Source organism: Penicillium psychrofluorescens (assembly GCF_964197705.1).
Source record: "Penicillium psychrofluorescens genome assembly, chromosome: 1".
Lineage (NCBI taxonomy): Eukaryota > Fungi > Ascomycota > Eurotiomycetes > Eurotiales > Aspergillaceae > Penicillium > Penicillium psychrofluorescens.
Genome location: NC_133439.1, coordinates 2774923 through 2795810, shown reverse-complemented (window position 1 = coordinate 2795810; position 20888 = coordinate 2774923). Strand labels below are relative to the sequence as shown.

General features: G+C 47.7%; 8 protein-coding genes and 1 non-coding gene across 9 annotated transcripts; 4 read left to right on the top strand and 5 right to left on the bottom strand.

Moving 5' to 3' along the window:
- Nucleotides 1-159: 159 nt before the first annotated feature.
- PFLUO_LOCUS1035 (uncharacterized protein) lies at nucleotides 160-1113 on the bottom strand (the record flags this gene model as incomplete). Its single annotated transcript, XM_073778035.1, has 3 exons — nucleotides 160-574; nucleotides 626-940; nucleotides 998-1113. The coding sequence occupies 3 exons, from the start codon at nucleotides 1111-1113 to the stop codon at nucleotides 160-162; spliced, it is 846 nt and encodes a 281-aa protein (XP_073635129.1).
- Nucleotides 1114-2164: 1051 nt separating this feature from the next.
- On the top strand, nucleotides 2165-2779 carry PFLUO_LOCUS1034 (uncharacterized protein; the record flags this gene model as incomplete). Its single annotated transcript, XM_073778033.1, has 1 exon — nucleotides 2165-2779. One exon carries the CDS (start codon nucleotides 2165-2167, stop codon nucleotides 2777-2779), a length of 615 nt encoding a protein of 204 aa, XP_073635128.1.
- A 2095-nt stretch (nucleotides 2780-4874) lies between these two features.
- Nucleotides 4875-5918, bottom strand: PFLUO_LOCUS1033 (Threonine aldolase; the record flags this gene model as incomplete). The annotated part of the gene is made up of 1 exon (XM_073778032.1): nucleotides 4875-5918. One exon carries the CDS (start codon nucleotides 5916-5918, stop codon nucleotides 4875-4877), a length of 1044 nt encoding a protein of 347 aa, XP_073635127.1.
- A 983-nt stretch (nucleotides 5919-6901) lies between these two features.
- PFLUO_LOCUS1032 (Gly-Xaa carboxypeptidase) lies at nucleotides 6902-8617 on the top strand (the record flags this gene model as incomplete). The annotated part of the gene is made up of 1 exon (XM_073778031.1): nucleotides 6902-8617. The coding sequence occupies one exon, from the start codon at nucleotides 6902-6904 to the stop codon at nucleotides 8615-8617; it is 1716 nt and encodes a 571-aa protein (XP_073635126.1).
- Nucleotides 8618-8934: 317 nt separating this feature from the next.
- On the bottom strand, nucleotides 8935-10514 carry PFLUO_LOCUS1031 (uncharacterized protein; the record flags this gene model as incomplete). Its single annotated transcript, XM_073778030.1, has 6 exons — nucleotides 8935-9643; nucleotides 9705-9908; nucleotides 9961-10043; nucleotides 10097-10259; nucleotides 10324-10429; nucleotides 10511-10514. 6 exons carry the CDS (start codon nucleotides 10512-10514, stop codon nucleotides 8935-8937), a joined length of 1269 nt encoding a protein of 422 aa, XP_073635125.1.
- Nucleotides 10515-12958: 2444 nt separating this feature from the next.
- On the bottom strand, nucleotides 12959-14643 carry PFLUO_LOCUS1030 (2-mannosidase 1B; the record flags this gene model as incomplete). The annotated part of the gene is made up of 4 exons (XM_073778029.1): nucleotides 12959-13044; nucleotides 13094-13268; nucleotides 13316-14363; nucleotides 14417-14643. The coding sequence occupies 4 exons, from the start codon at nucleotides 14641-14643 to the stop codon at nucleotides 12959-12961; spliced, it is 1536 nt and encodes a 511-aa protein (XP_073635124.1).
- A 906-nt stretch (nucleotides 14644-15549) lies between these two features.
- Nucleotides 15550-17339, bottom strand: PFLUO_LOCUS1029 (uncharacterized protein; the record flags this gene model as incomplete). Its single annotated transcript, XM_073778028.1, has 4 exons — nucleotides 15550-15774; nucleotides 15831-16201; nucleotides 16254-16864; nucleotides 16918-17339. 4 exons carry the CDS (start codon nucleotides 17337-17339, stop codon nucleotides 15550-15552), a joined length of 1629 nt encoding a protein of 542 aa, XP_073635123.1.
- Nucleotides 17340-18942: 1603 nt separating this feature from the next.
- PFLUO_LOCUS1028 lies at nucleotides 18943-19016 on the top strand. Its single transcript has one exon. It is a non-coding gene; the product is annotated as a tRNA-Val (tRNA).
- A 589-nt stretch (nucleotides 19017-19605) lies between these two features.
- On the top strand, nucleotides 19606-20520 carry PFLUO_LOCUS1027 (uncharacterized protein; the record flags this gene model as incomplete). The annotated part of the gene is made up of 1 exon (XM_073778027.1): nucleotides 19606-20520. The coding sequence occupies one exon, from the start codon at nucleotides 19606-19608 to the stop codon at nucleotides 20518-20520; it is 915 nt and encodes a 304-aa protein (XP_073635122.1).
- Between the last annotated feature and the right edge of the window lie 368 nt (nucleotides 20521-20888).

Here is a 20888-nt window from a genome sequence, read left to right as displayed (position 1 = left end):
ACGGAAATGGACATGTTTCTACTCTGGAGTGTAGCTGAATGTGGGACTTTTCATTTGACCTTCAATCTCTCAAACTGCGTGATAATGGCTTAAGACGATGAGGGAAAGCATCGGGCCAGAGGACCATCCATCGATATGAACTGCCATGATCAGCAACATTCAGAGTCTCCCTTTCAGAACGGCCCCGCCGTCTGTTGTAATGACTGCTCCATTCAAATGGCTAGCCGCCCGGGAGCTCAAGAACACAACCAGTCCTGCAATGTCCTCTGGCCGGCCCAAACGAAGATTGGGTGAAAAGTCCTCTAGATGCTTCACGCCACCCTTAAGTTCCATCAACCCAGAGGCCATTTTAGACGGGTAAAAGCCAGGGGCAATGGCATTGGTTAGGATGTGTCGTGGACCCAGCTCAACAGCCAGATTCCTTGCGAGATGAATCACAGCGGCCTTGGAGATGGAGTAGCTGGGTGTAGCGTTTTCACCGATACCACCAATTCCGATACCGGCGACAGAGCCGGTAACAAGCACGCGAGAGGGATCATCGCGAGTCGCCTTCGCGGTAAGAAGAGGGGCGAATCTAGTAGCAGATGAGTGAAAGGGTCCTCAAGACGGCAGATGAAAAACCTACTTTTGGACACTGTAGAACACACTCTTCACATTCAGGTCCATGACTTTTGAGAAGGCCGATTCAGGGTGCGTGTCGAACTTTTCTCCCCAGGTCGCTCCAGCGTTGGCGAAGAGGATATCCACATGGTCAGTTGTCTTGCTCACTTCCGCGACCAACCGGTCCAGCTCGTCCATGCGCGAGCTGTCAGCAGGCACAGAAATTGCCTTAGCTCCGGGACGACGATTCGGGATTTTGTTCAAAGCTTCAACAGCTTCATCGCAAGCTTGCTTCTTGCGCGAGGTGATATAGACCTTGGAGCAGCCGGCTTGGAGGAGACTATATTTGGCAAAACGAGTTAGCTTGAATTGGCAGAATTGAAAGTACTGAGCATACCCCGACGCAGCATGAAGACCCAGACCTCGCGATCCGCCGGTCACTACGGCAACTTTGCCCGTAAGGTCGAAGATGCCCGGAAAGTTGTCGAGCTTGACCTGTTCTTCAGCAGACATTCTGTTGGACAACTGGACAAATTGGTATGGAGAAGTGGTTTGGTGAGCTTGACTCGAATTCTGCTGGTACTTGGGCTTGAAGGGAAGATGATCCTATTTTTGTTTGAGGTTGAAGAGCTCCTATTGAGAGTGCCGAGGCTCCTTAACACCTCCGGGCCGAACAACCCCGCAACTGCGGAGATTAATAATCACTTTTGTCGGACGGAGCGATTTAGGCATTTACTGTATTCATCATTCACATAATTAATTCGGAATTTCCTCAACCTAGAAATTATCTCCTGAAACTTTCATGAACGGGTTATCATTGGGTGATCTGTAGGTGGAAGGTGGACAATTTTGCCAGTGGACCCTTCAGACGGCCGCCAATGGAACGGACATCTCTTCTGTTCAGCAACTTGCTTCGTGTATTAATACTGCCTGATCTGATAGATTTTTAGGTGTTTTTATTCCTTCCAAATCCAATGGAATGAATTGCTTGTCGAGCTAGTAGGGCCACCCTCGCTAGAAAAAAACAGCGGAACAAGGATGTTGGTGAAAAAAGGGCCATAGGCTCCAATGAAGTGATCTAATTACAATCATTACCACTTACCATTTGGTCCCGGCTCCCAAAATCTATATATCAGGACAAATTCACCGCTATGGATTCAAGATTTGAAAATCTGCTCAATATCACGCATCAGGGCTCAACATACACGGTGCGCCGGATTTTCGCTCAAATGTGCTCATTCAGAGTGGGTATCAACCTTGGTAGCCAGGCATTTACGGGCCGATCAGCGTTCAGTATATAATAGCCGGGGCTCATACAGATTGGGCCTGCCTTATTTCTAACGTAAGAGTACCTTGTGGACGAGATAACTCCATATATACTGCTTTTCATCGGTTTTATTCTACCTCAAGCTCTCTCTGCCCGTCAGCAAAGATCATCATGGCCTCACAACCTCACGCTCTTCCATCTCTTCCCTATGCCTACGATGTTAGTATATCGAAACCTCCATAATTTCGCCCGCTCACATGTCCATAGGCTTTAGAACCCATCATCTCCAAGCAGATAATGGAGCTTCATCATCAGAAGCATCATCAAACCTACGTGAATAATCTCAATGCGGCACTCTCGGCCCATGTCTCGGCCACTCAGACCAACGATGTCTCAGCTTTGATTGGCCTGCAGCAAAAGATTCGTTTCAATGGTGGCGGCCACATTAACCACTCCTTGTTCTGGAAGAATCTGGCTCCACCTAACACGCCTGGAAATGATATCTCAAGTGCGGCACCGACGCTTCGTGAAGCTATTGTCTCGCAATGGGGCTCAGAGTCTGCCTTCGTTAAGGCCTTCAACACACTGTTGCTTAGTCTCCAGGGCAGTGGCTGGGGCTGGCTTGTGAGCACCGGAGGTCCTCGTGGACGACTCGAAATTATCACGACCAAGGATCAAGACCCGATTGTTGGGCCTGATGTGCCGGTATTTGGCGTAGACATGTGGGAACATGCGTATTATCTCCAGGTGAGCATGAAGACCCTTTATTTGTGTTCCAATACGCTGACAGAAAATGATATCAAGTATCTCAACAACAAAGCCGGATATGTTGATGGTATCTGGAATATCATCAACTGGGCAGAAGCCGAGAAGCGTTACACGGCCGGTGTGGAAAGCCTGCTCAAGCTCTAGTAGCCTTTAATGCTGCTTCTGAGTCTATTGCATGATTATAGTACTGAATTTTATGGATTTTTTCCGATTTTGCGGACATGCTTCAGTATTTATCGCGCTTTTGAAACCCCCATGCAGCAGTGAGAGACTCGAATTCCGATCAGTTATATCCAACCACTCCAACACCCAAAACTGCTCCTCCCTCCTCCGTCACGGTGACCTGTCGGCCAACAACGCCTTTATCCGAGACACCCAGATCCAGCCGCTGCGGAAGCTTAAATTCCAATTGAGCCTGGGAGTTGGAGCTTTGGTGAGCCACGTCCTGGTCAACATCCAATCGGAAGCGATGGAGGGGAGGCGAAGCAGGGGTGGCCATCGAGAGATCTCCATATTTCCTGTTTTTCCACGCATGAGCCTGTGTTTATTCTGTAATAACGAGAGCAACTTACTCTATCCTCATGTCAAGATATTTGCATCCTCGAAGTACATTATAGGTGTTTGTGTCGTTGGTGCGAAAGATGGCCTTGGTTGTACGACGCTCTCTATCAGTGTCTTGGAAGAAAAGATAATATGAGGATATATAGGAGGTTGATGAAGCAGTTGAAGCCGAAGAGACGACCGAGCTTGGTGAGGAGGATAACGACCCCTCGGATGAGATACTTGAATTTAGCTCATTATCTCGGGGGAATAACACAGCGATCGTGCCTCCAAAGCTAGGCCGACCGGTTTCGCCCCCGCACATGGCAAAATGAATCGCTAGATATATGCAAGAAGTAGAATGGGTATCATGAATTTCAAAGAGAGAATGGAGTGTGTGTATGGAACAATCAATGTTCAGCTGTGCAGTTTGAGGTGAAAATCTACATTACTGGATTCCCGCTCATCTATATAGTGAATCAATACCCTCACCACCAAGGTCCTCAGTATCTCCCAAGGTGTCTGGTGAGTGGGATCGAGCAGATATTCTCACTGGGGTTCTCGCTCAAATCTGCGCATGTGGGTCTAGTGGATCAAGCAACCGTAATTGACCAAAGAGGTTCTTTGAAGCAGTTTTGACTCCTTAGTTAAAATGCTTACATTCAGATAATCATATATTCTCTTCCTGAAATCGCAATGAATCGCTGTATCGGGAGCACTCATTCTTTGAAATCCGGAACACGGGGTCCTTGTGGAATGGAGCTGGTGGCAAATATAGGAACATTTCTTCATCAGCTGACTTCGTAACAAACAAACTCTTTGAATAAGAAAGCAACAACAAACTAAGAACTTATCCCGGTTTCTCACCTTTCAAATTAAACATAATTTTCTTTCTTTTAGTGGCGGACGAGCTACTCCGTCTATATCCTAGTGATGGCAAGCATAACATTGCATCTCATCAAAAGGAAATAGATCATTATACAAAAACTCGAATCCACTAGATATCTCAGTAGGACATACGCGAACGGCTACGTCTATTTTTATGAAGGCGATGAATTTTCGTGTGCGTGTGCCTTGATAGCCCTCCTTTGCGAGACTCCGCAACAGAGCAAACAAAGAGACATAGTAGAAAGCAAGCTATAGTATCCGCTCACTCAAGCCTTGTAATTGCAGGCATAGTTAAACGGAATTCTTGATTTTCTTGAAAGTTTGTCTGACCCTTTTACATTTCAGGGGCAGTTCAGACTACCTGACGGACGACAGGAAGTTTCGTGGGTCGGATTCGTGTCTAGTGCACGATAAGGGTCAGATGATCTAGATGATCTCTGCTAGACTGAACTTCTAGGCTAGGTTTATATCAACTGGGTTTTCCTCGGGAAACTCCTAGCCTTGTCTATGGCCCCGCTGTTCTTATCAACTCGTGTTATGTAGCCACGATCGTCTTATGTCCCTCGTATTGCTTCTTAAGCCCGTATGAATGTATGAATCCACGCTTGTGCATCTGTAAATCACTTTTGCCAACAAATCGGCATGATTATTACATGTGGAAAAGCCAACCGATGGGGCCGATAACGGGGGCCAGAGGAGGAAGAAAAAGGATATTTACTGTCATCTAAATACAAGAAGAAAAGACAAAGATCATCAGTCTATCTGTTACCTTCCTTTTGGTATCAAGGCGCTCTATACAGAGAACCCCCACCTAGCTATACTCGTTCATCTTCGAGGTGCCACCATATCCAGCTGGCTGGACCTTGGAGACGTACCCTGGAGGCAAGTCCTTCGTGATTTTCACGGCTTCCGCGATGGCAGCTTTGAGATTCTCAATTGCCTCATCGCTAATTTGATGGTGTAAAGCGATTCGCTCATCCATCAACTTCACATCAAATTTTTTGCATTGCTCCAACAATACCCCCATTTCAATTTTCGATCTCCCAGCGTCGATGAAAAAGAAATTGGTGTCGACCGGAATCTGAGGTACAACGCCCAATGCTGCCAAGTCGGTTTCCAATTTCTTGGCTTTTTCGTGGGTTTGCTTCATAGTTGGCCAGACTTCTTTCAGTGCCACCATAGCAGCAGATGTCAGAACGCCAGCCTGACGAATACCACCCCCCTGTTGTTTTCTCAACCATCTAGCCTGTTTAATGTTCGATTTGGTGCTTGCAAGAACCCCACCAATCGGCGCGCCAAGTCCTTTCGAAACGCACATTGAAACAGTGTCAAAGTATTTGCAGTAGTCGGCTAGCGAATAGCCAGAGGCCGCAGATGCATTCCACAGGCGAGCGCCATCGCAGTGAACCTTGATGTCATTGGCATGTGCGAATTCAGAAATTTTTTGAATCTCTTCCATCGGCGTCAACACCCCTCCGATTGTCAATTCGAGACTGATAACTTTTGTCGGTGCAGTATGTATATCATCACCCAGTATGACCCACTTCTTGACATCTTTCAAGGTCAAGTATATGCCATTTGCGGGATGAACTGGAGTGACCATTGCCTGAGACAACACCGCCAAACCAGACCCCTCTTCAGCGTATACGTGGGCTCGGTAGTCACACAGCACAGAATGCGGAGGCTGGTTAAGATGGACGCGGACACCAATTTGATTTCCCATAGTCCCTGATAGCATGAAGATGGCGTCCTCCATTCCGGTCAATCGAGCAATTTCTCTCTGGAATTCGGTTGTGGTACTGTCTTCTTCATAGACATCATCACCCATAGTAGCGTTTGCCATGGCTTCCAGCATGCTTGGTGTTGGGGTGGTGAAAGTGTCACTTCGGAATTCATTGGCAGCTCGTGATAGCTTAGAACTCGCCATTTTTGCAGGTTTGGATGCGTACAGACTCGTTCAGTCAATCAATATTGTAGAATATGAAGGTAGAAAACTCTGGATGGCTGGCGGTGACAGTTCCTAAAGAATTACATACTCTGCCCCACTGCGGGGTCTTGCTAAGCAGGTGGCATATTGGAGAGGATTGCGACCCAGGAAATGGCCAGTTCATCAAACTCAGTTCGATTTTCAGATGGAAAATGCGGACTTGAATCAGCTGTTTCCTTCTTGTATCACGGGAAACAACCCAATTTTTCCCGCGGGATCATACCGCTTGTGTTGTCGCTAATTTTGTCAATCATGAGGAGCTACGGTGCCGGCTACTATGATGACGCTGCTTTTGGAGTGGTATGTAATAAACAATACTGATAAGCTTGGTCGCTAGCTCTAATCCAAGCCTAATTTGGAAGCTCAGATCAAAAAAACCAATTTAGTGTTCGTATCATCCCTGCTTCCCCGCAGGCTTCTTTGGGTCATGGTCATCTCAGCTAGCGCCGATTTCGGCCCCTATCCCCCCAACGCCGAGACATACCCACTGTTTACCAGTCAGAAGGAACAGAATGAAGGACCAAGAGATAGGAAATCGGATAAACGGAGAGATTATGTAAATGACAGTTCTAGACGAGAGACGACTGGATCTGATCGCGCATTGTTCGGGACCCAGTCCTTCGTAACCCAGCTCCACAAGGCGCAACGCGCGCGAAATGGTACATTTGTTTTCCATTGACTAAACGGATTTTAAACGAGTATGTGGAGGTCAATAGATACATGTTCGCCATGTATTGATCTAGACCAGCTTATAAACCAATTGCCGGCACGAGTCAACAACCCTTGTTGAAAGTTAGGGTTGCTTTCATCTAATTCCCTTCCATTTTCTTTGGCTATCAACATTTCCAGGTATGAACAAGCAAACCAACCAGCGACTAGATAAGGTCACCACCAGTTCTTGGTTGATTCATGGTGCACTTGCAATTGGGCTGCTATCAGCGCTTGTCGCAACCCTCGGCAATCCGCTCAAACTTTTTGGCCCGTCTGAGTTGGACAAATATTCCTGGGGAAATGAATCTGGCGTATGCCAGCAGGTGCCGAAACTATCGCCAAAAAATACCAATGTTGAACAATTCGTTCGAGAAAAGGTAGAATCACCGGACTATCACCGAGAAATCATCAACAAGCTTTCTGGCATGATTCAAATTCCATCTGAAAGTTATGACGAGCTAGGCCCCATCGGCGAAGACAAAAGATGGGATATATTTTACCAAATGGAGGATTACATTCAATCCAACTACCCAACCGTCCTCGAGAATGTTAAGCTGGATCACGCCAATACCCACGGGTTGATCCTGACATGGGAAGGCAGCGTTCCAGCCTCAGATGCCAAGCCAATCCTCATGCTTGCACACCAGGATGTGGTTCCAGTACTGGCTGAGAATGTGAAAGACTGGACCCATCCGCCATATGAGGGCCACTACGATGGTGAAATTATCTGGGGCCGCGGTGCGACTGATGACAAGGGCTATCTAATTTCGATCATTGAGAGCCTGGATCTGTTGATCAAGAGCGGATTTAAACCAAAAAGGACGGTTATATTGGCTTTTGGTTGCGATGAGGAAATCAGCGGAGAGAATTGTGCAAGGCCTATTTCGAATTTCCTTCATGATCGGTATGGAGACGATGGTATCTATCTGATCATGGACGAGGGATCTATGGGTATCCACAAAGAATTCGATCAATCATTTGCCATGGTCTCTGTCGCAGAAAAGGGTTATCTCGACGTCGGGATCAATGTCACTTCGACCGGTGGCCATGCAAGCAATCCGCCTGATCACAATGTCATTGGCGTCCTATCGGAAATCCTGGTGGCAATTGAAAATCACACATTTCCCAGACAAGTGACCACCGAGAATCCAATCTTTGGCTTTTTGGAGTGCGCGGCTGCGCATGCTCCGGAATCCAGTTTCCCCATTTCGGTCAGGGACAAATTGAGCAAGGTGGCTCACGGTGACGGTTCGGCTCAACAAAAATTGGTCGAAATACTGGATAATATGAGATATTATTTCAGGACAAGCCAGTCTGTTGGAAAGATCAACGGTGGTGTGAAAATTAATGCAATCCCCGAATCCGCATCGACACTGATCAACTTGCGGCTAGCAGTGGAAACATCGGTCTCCCAGGTTGAAGAGCACTATGAAAATCTCATCAGGCCCATTGCAAAAAAGCACGGTATGGTTTTTGAAGGCTTCAAATCCCCGTGTCATTCTCTAGAAAAACGAAAAGTTTGCCTGTTTGGTGTTGATGCCCTGGAACCAGCTCCCGTCTCTCCAGTTGATGCCGAATCTTTCCGAATCTTGTCCGGGACCATTAAAAACGTTCTGAAGCCGTTAGACCAAGATGACGAGCTTATCGTCACTCCCTACCTAATGGCAGCCAATACCGACACCAAGTTTTACTGGGCTTTGACAAAAAATATTTACCGATTCACGCCGGTGAACTTGGTGGAGAATTTGAACCGAGCGCATACTACAGATGAGTTTATTAGAGCAGAGGAATTTGTGAGGGAACCACTCTTTTTCGCGAGTTTAATACTAAACGCGGATGATGTTGTTGGCTCTTAAATACAGGAAATCGATCCAGCTTGCATGTTCATATTGCTTCGGGATATGTTGGGAGTTGTAGTCAATCGCAATCTAGTCTTCCCCTTGCAATGTCTCGCCTGTTATGTGAACTAAATCTAGCATTTCTACCATCGCTTCGTTTTTTTAAGACATCTGTTGCACTAGATCTCCGTGCAATATGGCAAAAGTATTCTTCCCATTGTTCATCCGATAATTGAATTTATCAAGGTAACCGTAGCTATAGTAATTTGAAAGCAAATCCCAATATACCTAAGCATCAACTGCTAACTATTCCAATACAAATAGTAACTGATCGGTTACTCGAAGAAACTGTTGAACCAACCGGAGATTTTCCCTCTCCTTGGCGGCTCATAAAGCGCTTCATAGAGGTCAATCTCATCTTTGACATTGCCAAGTTGAAGGTCCGCGTCCCCTGGCCGAACGTAACGCGTACGCTTGATGATCTTCCAGAACAGAAAAGCAACAGGGAAGAAGCCGACCATCAAGTAACTTGTCACAAAACTCGTAATATCCCACTCACCATTGATAAACACGGTATAGCCGATTATCAGAGTCATTATGAGCGTGCCAAACAATGCATACCAGGCCAGATATGGCTGGAGGACTCCTTGGTATGGTAATGTTTTTCGGTCGATCCCTTGTTTGCGAAGGGCAGCATAAAAGTGTAGGTAAGTCACAACCGTTCCAAAGTAGTTGATCAGATATGATGCGGTGCAAATTCCAACGAGCCAGTCCAGCACCGTGGAAGACGACTTGCTAAGCTGCAGGAAGGCAAGAAGGCAAAAGGCCAGAGATGCAATGACTGCGTAGTACGGAATACCATGTCTGTTGACCTTTGCAAGAAATCCGGGGGCCTTCCCGTCAACTGCTAAACCATGCAGTGTACGGATAGAAGAGAACACAACATTGTTTCCGCAGGAAAGCACAGATGTCATAATCAAGGCATTGACCAAGGAAGGAAGGCCTTTGATTCCAAATTCGACCATAGAGATAACGTAGGGAGATCTAAGTCGTCAAGTAAGTCAGATAGTTTGGAGTTTGTAAAAGGAAGGGGAGGTAGACTTACGCAGCTCCAGTCCCGGATTTGCTTCCAGTGAGGTAGGAGGTCAGGAGCTTATCATCATATGGAATGACAATTCCCACACAGAGAGCGCCTCCGATAAAAAAAAACAAAAGACGCCAGACAAATGAAGAGAAAGCTCGGTGCATCAATTTACGAGGATTTTCAGCTTCACCGGCTGTCATCGAAATATACTCTGGGCCAACCATGCTGCATAATGAATCAGTTAGACGGTACTCAATGTTTTCACTAAAATACTCACGTGAAAGAACCTTGGATCATGCATGAAAGTACCCCCAGAAATCGACCCGTGTTCCCTGGTGCAAGGTACTCGACAAATGAACCCTCGAAGCATTTAGTTAGTCAATGAAGGGAAAGGATGGATGTTGCCAACTTACAGGCTTGTTCCAATAGCGAAACCCGTAGGCGTCATGTTCTGGATTCCCCCCAACCATAGTGACAAAGGTATAGAAAATGAGCCCAACCATGAGGAAAATCTTGAAAATGGCTAGATAGAACTCGGCTGTCCCGAAGTACCGGACTGCAAGTCCATTGAGCCCACTTCAATCATTAGTTAGTCAGTTTCTTTTAACCCAGATTTGGCTGGGCTGTTGAGGGAGCGCACGCATATATCACTAAACAAATCACCACCACTGCCGCGATTGGAATCTTGTCTGTCCAAAAGGTAAGGAGCACATTGATTGCCGTGATCTCGTATGGGATAGCGAAGGCTGCAGTGAAGATGATAAAAACAGCAGTTAGACAGATACAACCAATTACGGGAGTGTTGAAAAGAATTGAGTAAGACATACCCATAAGGAAGAAGTAATTCCATCCCAACGCAAAGCCCCACGCATCATCAACCCAAAATCCGCCTAATCGAATAAATGGCGACGCGATTGGGAGATATGTGACCATTTCAGCTGCGGCGTATGGCCTTGTTAGCATGGTTATAGATCCAAAAAATAGGAAAGGGGTTCCAAGAGAGCTGAACATACCGAAGCATTGATTGACAGAAAAAATAATTGAGCCGTATGCAATAAAACCCAAAAAGAGTCCTGCAGGGCCACCTTTAGGGAGAGTAGCTCCCATTTGCACAAACAAAGCTGTAAAGGAGCAATCAAGTCAGCTTGATCCTCATCTAGCCTCAGGTTACTTCCTACGTACATGTTCCAATTGCGCCCCCAACTGCGAGCAGTTGTATTTCCTTTCCTCCTAGTCTTCTGTGTAAATGCTCCGAGCCAGCGGAGATGAGCTCAGCAGGCAAAGCCTCTTCGCCTTTTCCATCTAGACTCGGGTCACGATCCTTCTTCGCGTCGAAGATGTTGGTCGGGTCACCGACCTTGCCGGGATGCGCAGGAGATTCCATAGCTTTAGTTCTGTTCCAGGAACGGAGATAATATGCACTGGCCACGCTGGCATTGCTTGCTCGTAAGAGGGAAAAGAAGCCGAGATGTCCTCTTATTATAAGAATGCACGAGAATTGATATCGTCTGTGCCAACTCCTTATCCGGCAGTTATCTCGAATCCCCGCATCATGTTAGACCGGAGGAGGATGCCCAGTATCCATCTTGGCGAATCATATTGCTCACTGGGCGCCTCCTTCGTGAACCCCACAACCCTGACATCGTATAGCGTTTCGTGTAAGATATTGTATTGACTTTTCCGCGGGAAACCCTATTAAGTTAGGGTTAGGGTTCCAAGAATGCTTCCGCGCGTATAGGGCGCGCACTTTCCTGATCCGAACAAGATAAAGATATATATCCCTGTAAACGAGCCACCTTTAACTAAACAGCTCTTTCATAACCCCGTCTCCACAAAAGATTGCCGGATCTGTCCAGATAATGGCCCACACTTATCCAGCCCGTTCGAAAACGCCCCTTTCCAAACAACTGGCCAATTTCACCAACTCGACCGCCGGCCTCGATTTGACTCTCCGATTAGTCCATGCTCTCGTTCTGATTGGGGCAGAGCTTAATCTTGATCATGTTACTGTCACGAAGTGTGCGATAGCGGCGTCCCAGCTCGCACTCGGTTAGTTTATCGCCTGCGCTCAGTATCCCTAGATTAGTGTTTGTGAATTGGGTACTGATACTATCCAGCGAGGCGGTATCTCCGATTCTTCTGTTTCCTGGACTTTTTCCAGAATGTCCAAGACCTCCTGGCCGGAGGTTCTTCTGCTGGAACCATGATGATGATGCTAGAGGTGGTAGAATCCACCTGCCTCGGGCTTTATTTTCTTTTGGAGGACTTGACTATGGTAACTATTCCTTCAAATCCCAAACAGACGTTGGGAAACAATGCTAATCTGAGCCTATAATAGCTGCATGACATGGATATCTACTTGGTCTCGTGGTACACGCCCATTCTGCTCGAAGCCAACAAGTTTTGGTTCTATGCCATTTGCATATCAATCGCAAGGACATCCAAGGAGCTCGTCTTTGGTTCAGCAAGGCCAAGCACACCAAATGGATCTTCGGGTACAGATGAAAAGAATAATAAAAAGACTAAGGAAATTGCTCCCTCGAAACCAGCTCCATCGACTTTATCCCTACTGAGCCAGCTTATCATGGACAATTTGGACCTGACCCTTCCTGGATCTTTCCTGGGATGGATTCCCCTCGAGACGCTGAGCATTGGAATGGCGATGCTAGTGAGCACCGTGCTTGTCTGGCCTAGTGCTTGGGCGAAAGCTCAGCAGTAAGCGCGTTCCGGGTGTGGTGAGCAAGGGTGAGTCCGTTCGACGATATGGACTGCTAGGTACATATACATCAAAGAAGAATTCAGGGCTTCTCGTTATTGGTTATGGCTCTGTTATTGATTTATAAATACTATACTTGTGGCTATCTAGATACAGGGCGAGACAATATATAGCCGATTGATGATTATAGAATATTCGTGACTCAGACCAGTGAATTATGGACAAGGTAGTGCGTTCCAGTAATCCCCAGCCATCTGAAAACTTGCGAGGCTCTGAGTGAGACATTCTGCCATGTAAAATGCAGGCCAAACTGCCACAGCATATACCCCAGGTGCATGGACACCGCAGCTGCTAGGGGGTAGCACGCGAGATCTGAAACCAAGCAAGGGAGTTGAGATCATCCCAGCCTCGTGTCTACCACGAATGAATATACTGTAATCCCACAAAGGAGGGCCAAGAGAAAATATGTCCATTGATCTAATGCTAAGAATACGCCCTAGTTCTGGGCATTCTATGTACTGATACGCATAGGCTTTAGGAATTTGCAGAAAACGCGAAATCAGGTGTGCGAGACGCGCAGCGGGTGAGCTTCGGTGTTGAAGACAAAGGTGTTGTTGCCGCCGGTCTTGACCTGCCATGGAGCATCTAGAGGCTATTAGTATAAAAATTTTCTGGCTGTAGGAAATTGACATACCCTCTGCAAATGTAAGGTACGAGTATTTCATCACCTCGGCATACAGGAAGCTCTCCTGGTTGTCGTACTTGGAACCACCACCGGTCGCGTTGACGTTGCTCACAGCCGCAAAGCCGGAGTCGGTGCGGCAGGTGGCATTGATTGCCTTGAAAGCATTCCACACCCAGTCGGCATACTGAGAGACCATTAGCGTGGTTCAGCCACAGTGGGCTCAATACTTACAATCTGCTTGCCTGTAACACGGTAGGCATAGTAGAAACTCTCGATCACTTCGGGCCGAAGATCATACAGGCCGCTGCTGATGTAGTATCCAGCACGCTCGTAGAACGCCTTCTGGCTGCTCGGCACAGAGTTCGGGTCCCAACCAAATGAATCTGGGCCAATTCCGGTCAGGGTCTGGTTGTAGGTTTCTTCGCAGCCGTTGACCAACTTCAAGCCGAAGTCGATAAAATCCTGGCGACCGAGAACGGTACCGCCCAGCAGGAAACTGCCGCCGTCGAAGCAGGTAAGGTGCTGCGAGCTGAGATCGAGATCGCCGTCGTTGTACGAGGCCAGCCAGGTCAGGTCCGGGCGAGACTTGGGATGTGACTGCAGGTGTTTGATGGTCGACTCCGCCGCCAAAACCCAGCGATCCTTGTAGGTCGCAAACCGCTTGGGGTCGTACACGTACATCTTGATCAAGTACTCGTAGAATGAGTCGTCGCCACCGTTCCATGTCACAGATCCGTCGGCAAACTGGCCGTTTGAAATGTTGATATTGCTGCCTACGAGGCCGGGGAACGGTTCGCCAGAAGCCGGCTGCGGATCCAACAGGTATGACTCGGCCAATTGGCTCATCTTGGCGTACTGGTCATCGCCCGTGAGGTCGGAGAGGCGCGTCCACTCCATCACGAGCGTTCCGGTCACTGCAAGGCCACTGGTGGTGGAGCCGTCGTTACCATGCGAGGTGATGTTGATATTGTTGTACGGAACACCCGACGGGGTATCAAATGCGAACTTGAGCACATCCGCCAAACTCTTCGACTGGGACAGCAGCGCGTCGACAAGCTTGGGGTTGCTGACTAGGCCCGAGGCAGGTCCTTTGAGCAAGTCATAGCCGGACAGCATGCCAGCGAGGTAGCGAATGGTCGTCTCAAAAAGGCTGACCTCGTCCGGGGTATAGTGGTAGTTGATCTTGCTAATGTGCTCGAGGATCTGGTTCACGGCGTGTTTGTCGCCCATCACGATGGCAGTGGACAAAGCATCGACGGCCGAAGCTCCCCATCCGTTTCTATACTCGGCATTAGTTTAGATCGAGCCCAGCACAATTGAGGCAATGCTCACCTGGAGTCACCGTAGCCATTGCTGACCGGGTGTAGCTCGTCATGAGGAAATGCGTATTTCATATATCCAGTCCAGGCATGCTGGAAAGCTTCCTTGACCGCGGCGGCCCTGCCTTGGTTGGACGACTGGCTGCGCACACCCTCCGTCTGGCCGTTATGGGGGACTGCGAGAATGGGCCCAACCAGAGCGAGGGCCGATAGAGAGAGCGACAGCGGAGAAACGCGCATGGTGGTTCTGAGGACGCGGGAAAGAGTGGATAAGGAAGGGAAGAATAATATTTGTCGTCCTCAGTGTTCTCGCGAAGAGGGCGGCAAGGATGTAAACAAAAGAACCTCAGGGAGCGTAATGCGGGGGCATGCCGTAATAAGGGAGGAGCATCCAGCCAAGAGAATTCTGGCGGCGCCTCGTTGATGTGACCTCGTTGATGTGACCCTGGCCTGGAAATTGAGCATTCTCGACGCAGGGGAGGTGGGTGCGATCTGCAAGGCAAGCAGCACAGGGAATGTCCTGGTTGGGCCGGGCCCTGACTTCGTGCAACATCGCGCTCACTCAGCCCCATCGTATATTAACTAATTACAGGCATTGATTCTAATTTAAACTGCAGCTCGGAAACGATCCGAAAATCTGAAATGACTTTTGTATTCAGAATGTGGAGGAATGTACTATTCCCGACATTGCTTTGTTCCGTTCTTCCAAACATTGGCCACATTACTTCACTCCCCAGGCGAAACCCCATATTTTGCCAAGCGCCAACTAGTCATTCAATCCGACTCTGATGAATAAGAGTTGCACCTGTTGGCCTTGGCGACAGTCCGCCTTGCCTTGGCACCACTGCCGATCGATGCGATCGGGGCGGAGAGTGAGAGTGCCTCATATGATGCCGCTAGCCATAGGCCATGTCGTGGTTTCTAGGGAGTGTTAGAAATTGAATATAGCTTCAGGCAACACTAGTACTCCTCGAAAAGCCCAAGAGTATATAACAGACGAAAAAAAATTAACATAATTATTTACTCCACGCCTCTATGTATCCTTCTTTATCCCCCAAACATGTAAGCGCCTCGCCCGTCATAGTGTAGTCCAATCATGCCGAGATTTCTATAGTCGATGCAGATAAACCAATGATCCGAATCAAATCACAGGGCCACCGGGCCTCCCAATCGATCCTTAGGTCCAATTCCTTTTTGCCGAACCGCGAAAACACTGACAACGAGTCCAACGGCGGCAAGTCCGGCCGAGCACCAGAGGCCGGTGGAGTATTGCCGTGCAAGGCTCTGTCCCTTGGAAATATCGACTGCTTCAGTGACAGCAGCAGAGATAGCCAGAGCGACACCAGAGCCTATCTGGAATGCAGTATTCAGCTGGATTAGATCGGTCAGTATAGTTCGATTTTGAGGATAGCGCCGAATAAACTCACCATTCCACCAGCCAAACTCTTGACCTCAACTGGCACACTGGTCAACACCACCGTGCTAGTCGTAACAAAGATGAAAGACACCGCGGAGATGCTGATCAATGATGTAGGAAGCACATTGACCCAGAAGCTAGTCTCGGGACTCGAGGTGATACAACTCGGGATGGGGGCGACCACAGCGAGAGCCAGTCCAACGATGAGAAGATGCTTCCCATTCATGTATTCAAGCAATTTTCCTGTCCCCAAAGAGACGATGAATCCGATTGCTCCCATGGGTAAAAAGCGGAGGGCGGTATCTCCAGCAGAGAGGTCGTCCACTTGCTGGGCCATCAAGACGATATAGTAGATGACGTTCTGATAGGTGCCATAGCCAGCTGGTCTTGTTAGTATTGCGCATAGCATGGAACGGATGATAGAAGAACTTACCAAAACCTGCAATCCATAAACCCGCGAAATTGCGAACTTTCCACATGGACAACGGCATGATCGGGTTGCTGATGTACTTTTCCAGGAAAGTGAAACCAACCAGCAAGCCAATGGCTAGAATCAATAGAACAATAATGAATGGCTGATCCCAGCCGTAGGTACCACCACTAGACAGCACAAACTGAAGTAGGATCAGGCCGGCAGTAGACATCAAGGCACCAAAGTAGTCCATCCTTTCGTGTTGCTTCTGCGATGGTAGATCACTGGGCAGAACAATAAAACCCAGAATTCCCAGTGCACCGGTAATGATAACAATCAAATAGAAGATGTATCTCCATCCCAAAGATGAGGTGAGAAAGCCACCAAAGATGAGCCCGGTGCAGAACCCCAGGGTTCCCGAGGCCCCATAGATGGAGAGGGCTCGGGTGCGGTCAACGCCACTGAAGTAGGAACTGATAATTCCAATTGCCGAAGGCACAGTCAGAGCAGCTCCAATGCCTTGGATTCCGCGAAATACAGTGAGTTGAATGAACGACTGTCCGAACCCAATAGCCAATGTCCAAATAGACAGCCAAAGGAGACCGAGGCAAAGTATTTTCTTCCTCCCATACCTGCACAAGTTAGAAAATGTGTGCATCAACTCAATTGATTTGAAGACACTTACCGATCGGACAAGGCTCCTGCAAGTAAAAGGAAACCCCCGAAACTCAAGGTGTATGCAGAGATGATCCACTGCAAGTCGGTGCTGGACACACCAAACTCGTCTTGAATCGAGGACAAAGCGATGTTTGAACTCGTCATGAACACATTATCAAGAAATTGAGAGCCGGAAGTAACAAGTAAAATCAGTGATCCTTTCCATGAAGCCAAGCGACCAAACTGCGGGAGCTTTTCCAAGAGAATAGGATCTTCACTTCCAGCTGGAGACGCCAATTCAGGCGAAGGAGTCACCGGCACCGATGAATCCGGGCTAGAAATAACTGTAGGCTCAATAACCTTAGGAATGTCACCAAAGCCAATATCTTTTTCACCATTTTGCTGGTGCCTCCGAGGCCGACTACTAAAGTAATCGACAATAATGGCCATTATGAGACTTGCTGGGATGAAATTTGAACAAGAAAGCTCTACCCGTACCACTAGCACATCTTTAAGCCTAACAAAAAATCTGAACTAGAATCAGATTCTTCAAACGCTCCAGTTTAAAAAGTGGGCAGCCGGTATAGCTCTTTTTGGAAGGACCCACGCACGGGGAGTTGGTTTTTCTATCGACTGGTCGCTTATCAGCTGCGCATGCAGTATACTGTAGGTCCAAAAAATAAAAACGGGTCTGGCATAGCGCAATTCAGGCAATTATCAACTAATTCTGAGTCTGCTATCTCTACGTTTCTCACCGCAGGTCAAGGGCTTACACAGCACTCATCACTTGGATTTGCTTGGTTCAAAAAGAAGAGAAGGGGGATTTTTAAACCAGACTTCCTTTCTTTTTCCTACAAACTTTTACATTTAGTGGTTCAAAGAATTTCTCATTGCACAGGCATGGCGACCGGAGGACCAGAAAATTTTATCGGGTTGCCGACTAAGTTCAACGGGATCTGTGGATAGTCGGGTAGCAAACCATCGGCCCGAGCGGGTCTAGGGCTGTGATCCGCAGCTGATGTTGAACATCGCCACTCTTGGTTTTAGATTCTATGTATGTAGGTAGTACATTCAGCTCTCCACATACTGCTGCCCCTCTATTCTAGACCTGGCTTTCTTGCTAAGATGGTGGGGTGAGGCCTTATCTGCCTCCGGCAGATTCCAATCAGACCATTTTACAGTCCTACATTCTTCACGTTGCTTACAGCGCGTTCTCCATTCGTAGTGGGACCAGGGTCCATAAGAACACACTAAATTCCCTGCAATGTCTCCACCAATTAAGGGTCTTATATCCGACTTGCCTCGCATATAGGTATGCGTTGGTTCTCCATCTAACATTTGGGATGCTCGCCCTTCGGCAAACTTGAAAGGATGGTCTAATTTCCTGTATCCATGCGTATCATCAGTTCCAGTAACTACTGATAGACTAGAAAATTCTGGCAAGAGGAAGTCGCCTTTAAATATTGCGCAAATCTTCCTCTATTTTCGCCCAAGCCCGGGCAGAAGATTACCGTTAGCCAATGATTATCACTATTGTCTTTCAATTTTTGTAGGCTCGGGGCTTTTCTTTTCACTGTGGTGCTATTATTGCGAGCAGCCCTGATTTTAGATAGTCAGGGTTAGATAAAAAATAAATTGAGGTCTAGATCTGTACTTGGTGACATCTGCTGGATAAATTCTTCCAAGTGAATCACCAAGTCATCAATATCGCAATTTTGGGAATCTGGCATGCACACCAATGCATGGAAGCTGATCTAGCATACCAAAAGCGCTGACACTTGCTATTGCAGTAGTATACATGGGCATGTTTTAGGGAGTTCTGTGACAAGGAGGTGCACAATGCTTGGGCATTCTGACGGAAGCAGTCGAATAACATTGCTTTCTGGTCAGATCATGTCTTTTTAATAGTTCAATTGGGTTCGATTATACTTCACTGTCTCTACTTTCAAAGCACAACAACAAAGCTGTTCATGTTTGATTCCGGCTGCATTTTGCGCCATGATCGAAGTGAGTTGAAGTGAATAACGGAAATTGCCAAATCCTGTCAACAATTGGTTGGGTGGTGTAGTTGGTTATCACGTGTCGCTCACACCGACAAGGTCCTGGGATCGAGCCCCAGCCTAATCAATGTTTTTGCAATAATAATGTAGTGTCTTTTCCCTCCATGCAGTTATTTTTTCGCCTCGAATTAAATTGAATCCTGGCCCGTTGTCAATAAGCAACTAAAATTTACTTTCTCGACCTTCGGCCGCCCTGAAATACTTAGCAATAGAAAAGCAACAACCAAATCCACTCCACGAGGCCGTTCACGTCAAGCTAAAAGACAAAGTTGGGCCTGAAGAACATTGGTTTGTATTTGAATCAGCCTCCAAGTTCCTTTAACTGTGAAAGCATCTTTACCTATCACGAAGGCCCAGATGCTATGCTTCAGTTAATCGGTGGGACTATCAGTCACGTGCTGGGCCGTCCAACTTTTTGCAGATCCAGACTTTTTTTCGACAACCAACAACACACCATTCTCCATGTACCCATCTCCTCTCGGTTACTTATAAGGAGATAGATCAAATGGCTTTATAAACAGCATTCCCTTTGTTTTCTCACCTCAAGCAGAGCTAGCCTCCCCATCCACAAGAGGAATCAAAAACACCGCCCGAAGAACCCTGACTTGATTTTAATCACCTCCGACCAAAAAAGAAACACAAACACCAATCACACGATGGATGCACAAGCCTACCTAATACGCCACGGCTGGTCCGGCCCCGGCAACCCTCTCAATCCGAACCAGCGACCCGGTCCACACGGCGGACTGGGTCTCACGCGGCCGATTCTCGTCGCCCGCAAACAGAACAACCACGGCGTGGGCAAAAAGACGACGAAGGACCCGACAAATCAGTGGTGGCTGCGCGGTTTCGAGGATGCGCTGAAGGGCATCGGCGAGGAAAATGCTGATGCGGATCGGTCGAATAATGCGCTGACCAGCGAGCTGTATCGCTTCTTCGTGCGGGGCACAGGGCTGGCTGGAACGATTGCGGAGAGGGAAGAGCAACGGCGGAAGGCTGAAACCAAGGTGGAGGGAAAACGGAAGAGGGAGGCTGAAGATGATGAGGACCGCCAGGCCAAGAGAGAGAAGAAAGCTGCTCGCAAAGAGGAGAAGCGAAAGCGCCAAAAGCTCAAGGATGGGTCTGCGGAGACTGGCTCGGCGCAGTCGTCGAGTGAAACCTCCAACTCAGAGAAATGCAAGGAAAGCAAAGAGGAGCGGCGGTTGAGGCGGAAAGAGAAGAAAGAAAAGAGGGAGAAGAAAGAAAAGGAGAAAGAAAGACGCAAATCAGACGACGACGGTACAGTGGATGTTGCAAAGAAAGCAAAAAGCACCAAGTTGTCAGCCATCGAGGAAGATTATCCCACGCCCATGTCAACGGACACCGATTCGGATCCAGACCGACTGGACTCTACTGCGACGAATGACGAATCTGTACGGAGAAAGGAGAAGAAAGACAGCAAAGAGAAACGGACATCCCGAGAGAGCAAGAAGTCCAAGAAGAAAGAGAGCGGAGTGGATGTCGAATCCAAGGTGACGAAAAAGTCCAAGGACAAAAAAGACAAGAAGACATCCAAGTCTAAAGATGTCTGATTGGCATTGTGTTGCATGCTTGATTTTTTTACTTTTTGCAGCATACCTAGAGGAGCCATGTTCCACCAGCCAGCCTTGGTGTGGTCGTGATGTATATAGATGGCATGCTCGCTTCTATTCTGTCATAGAAAGATACCCAGTTCATAATGAATATTTGCATTCTACTACAGTACCTCCGATCCTAACCTCAGTTCCATATCCTCCGTTGTCCATCAATCACCCCTGTAATCAAAGTCCATACCTCCACGCAATGCGCCATCAACAATGTACAACTCCCCCCAAAAAATGCAAAAACGCCATCAATGCGAAAAATCAGTTCAGCCAGAGTGGCCGTGTATAAATGCAAAGCCCATTCTGCATGCAAAAGT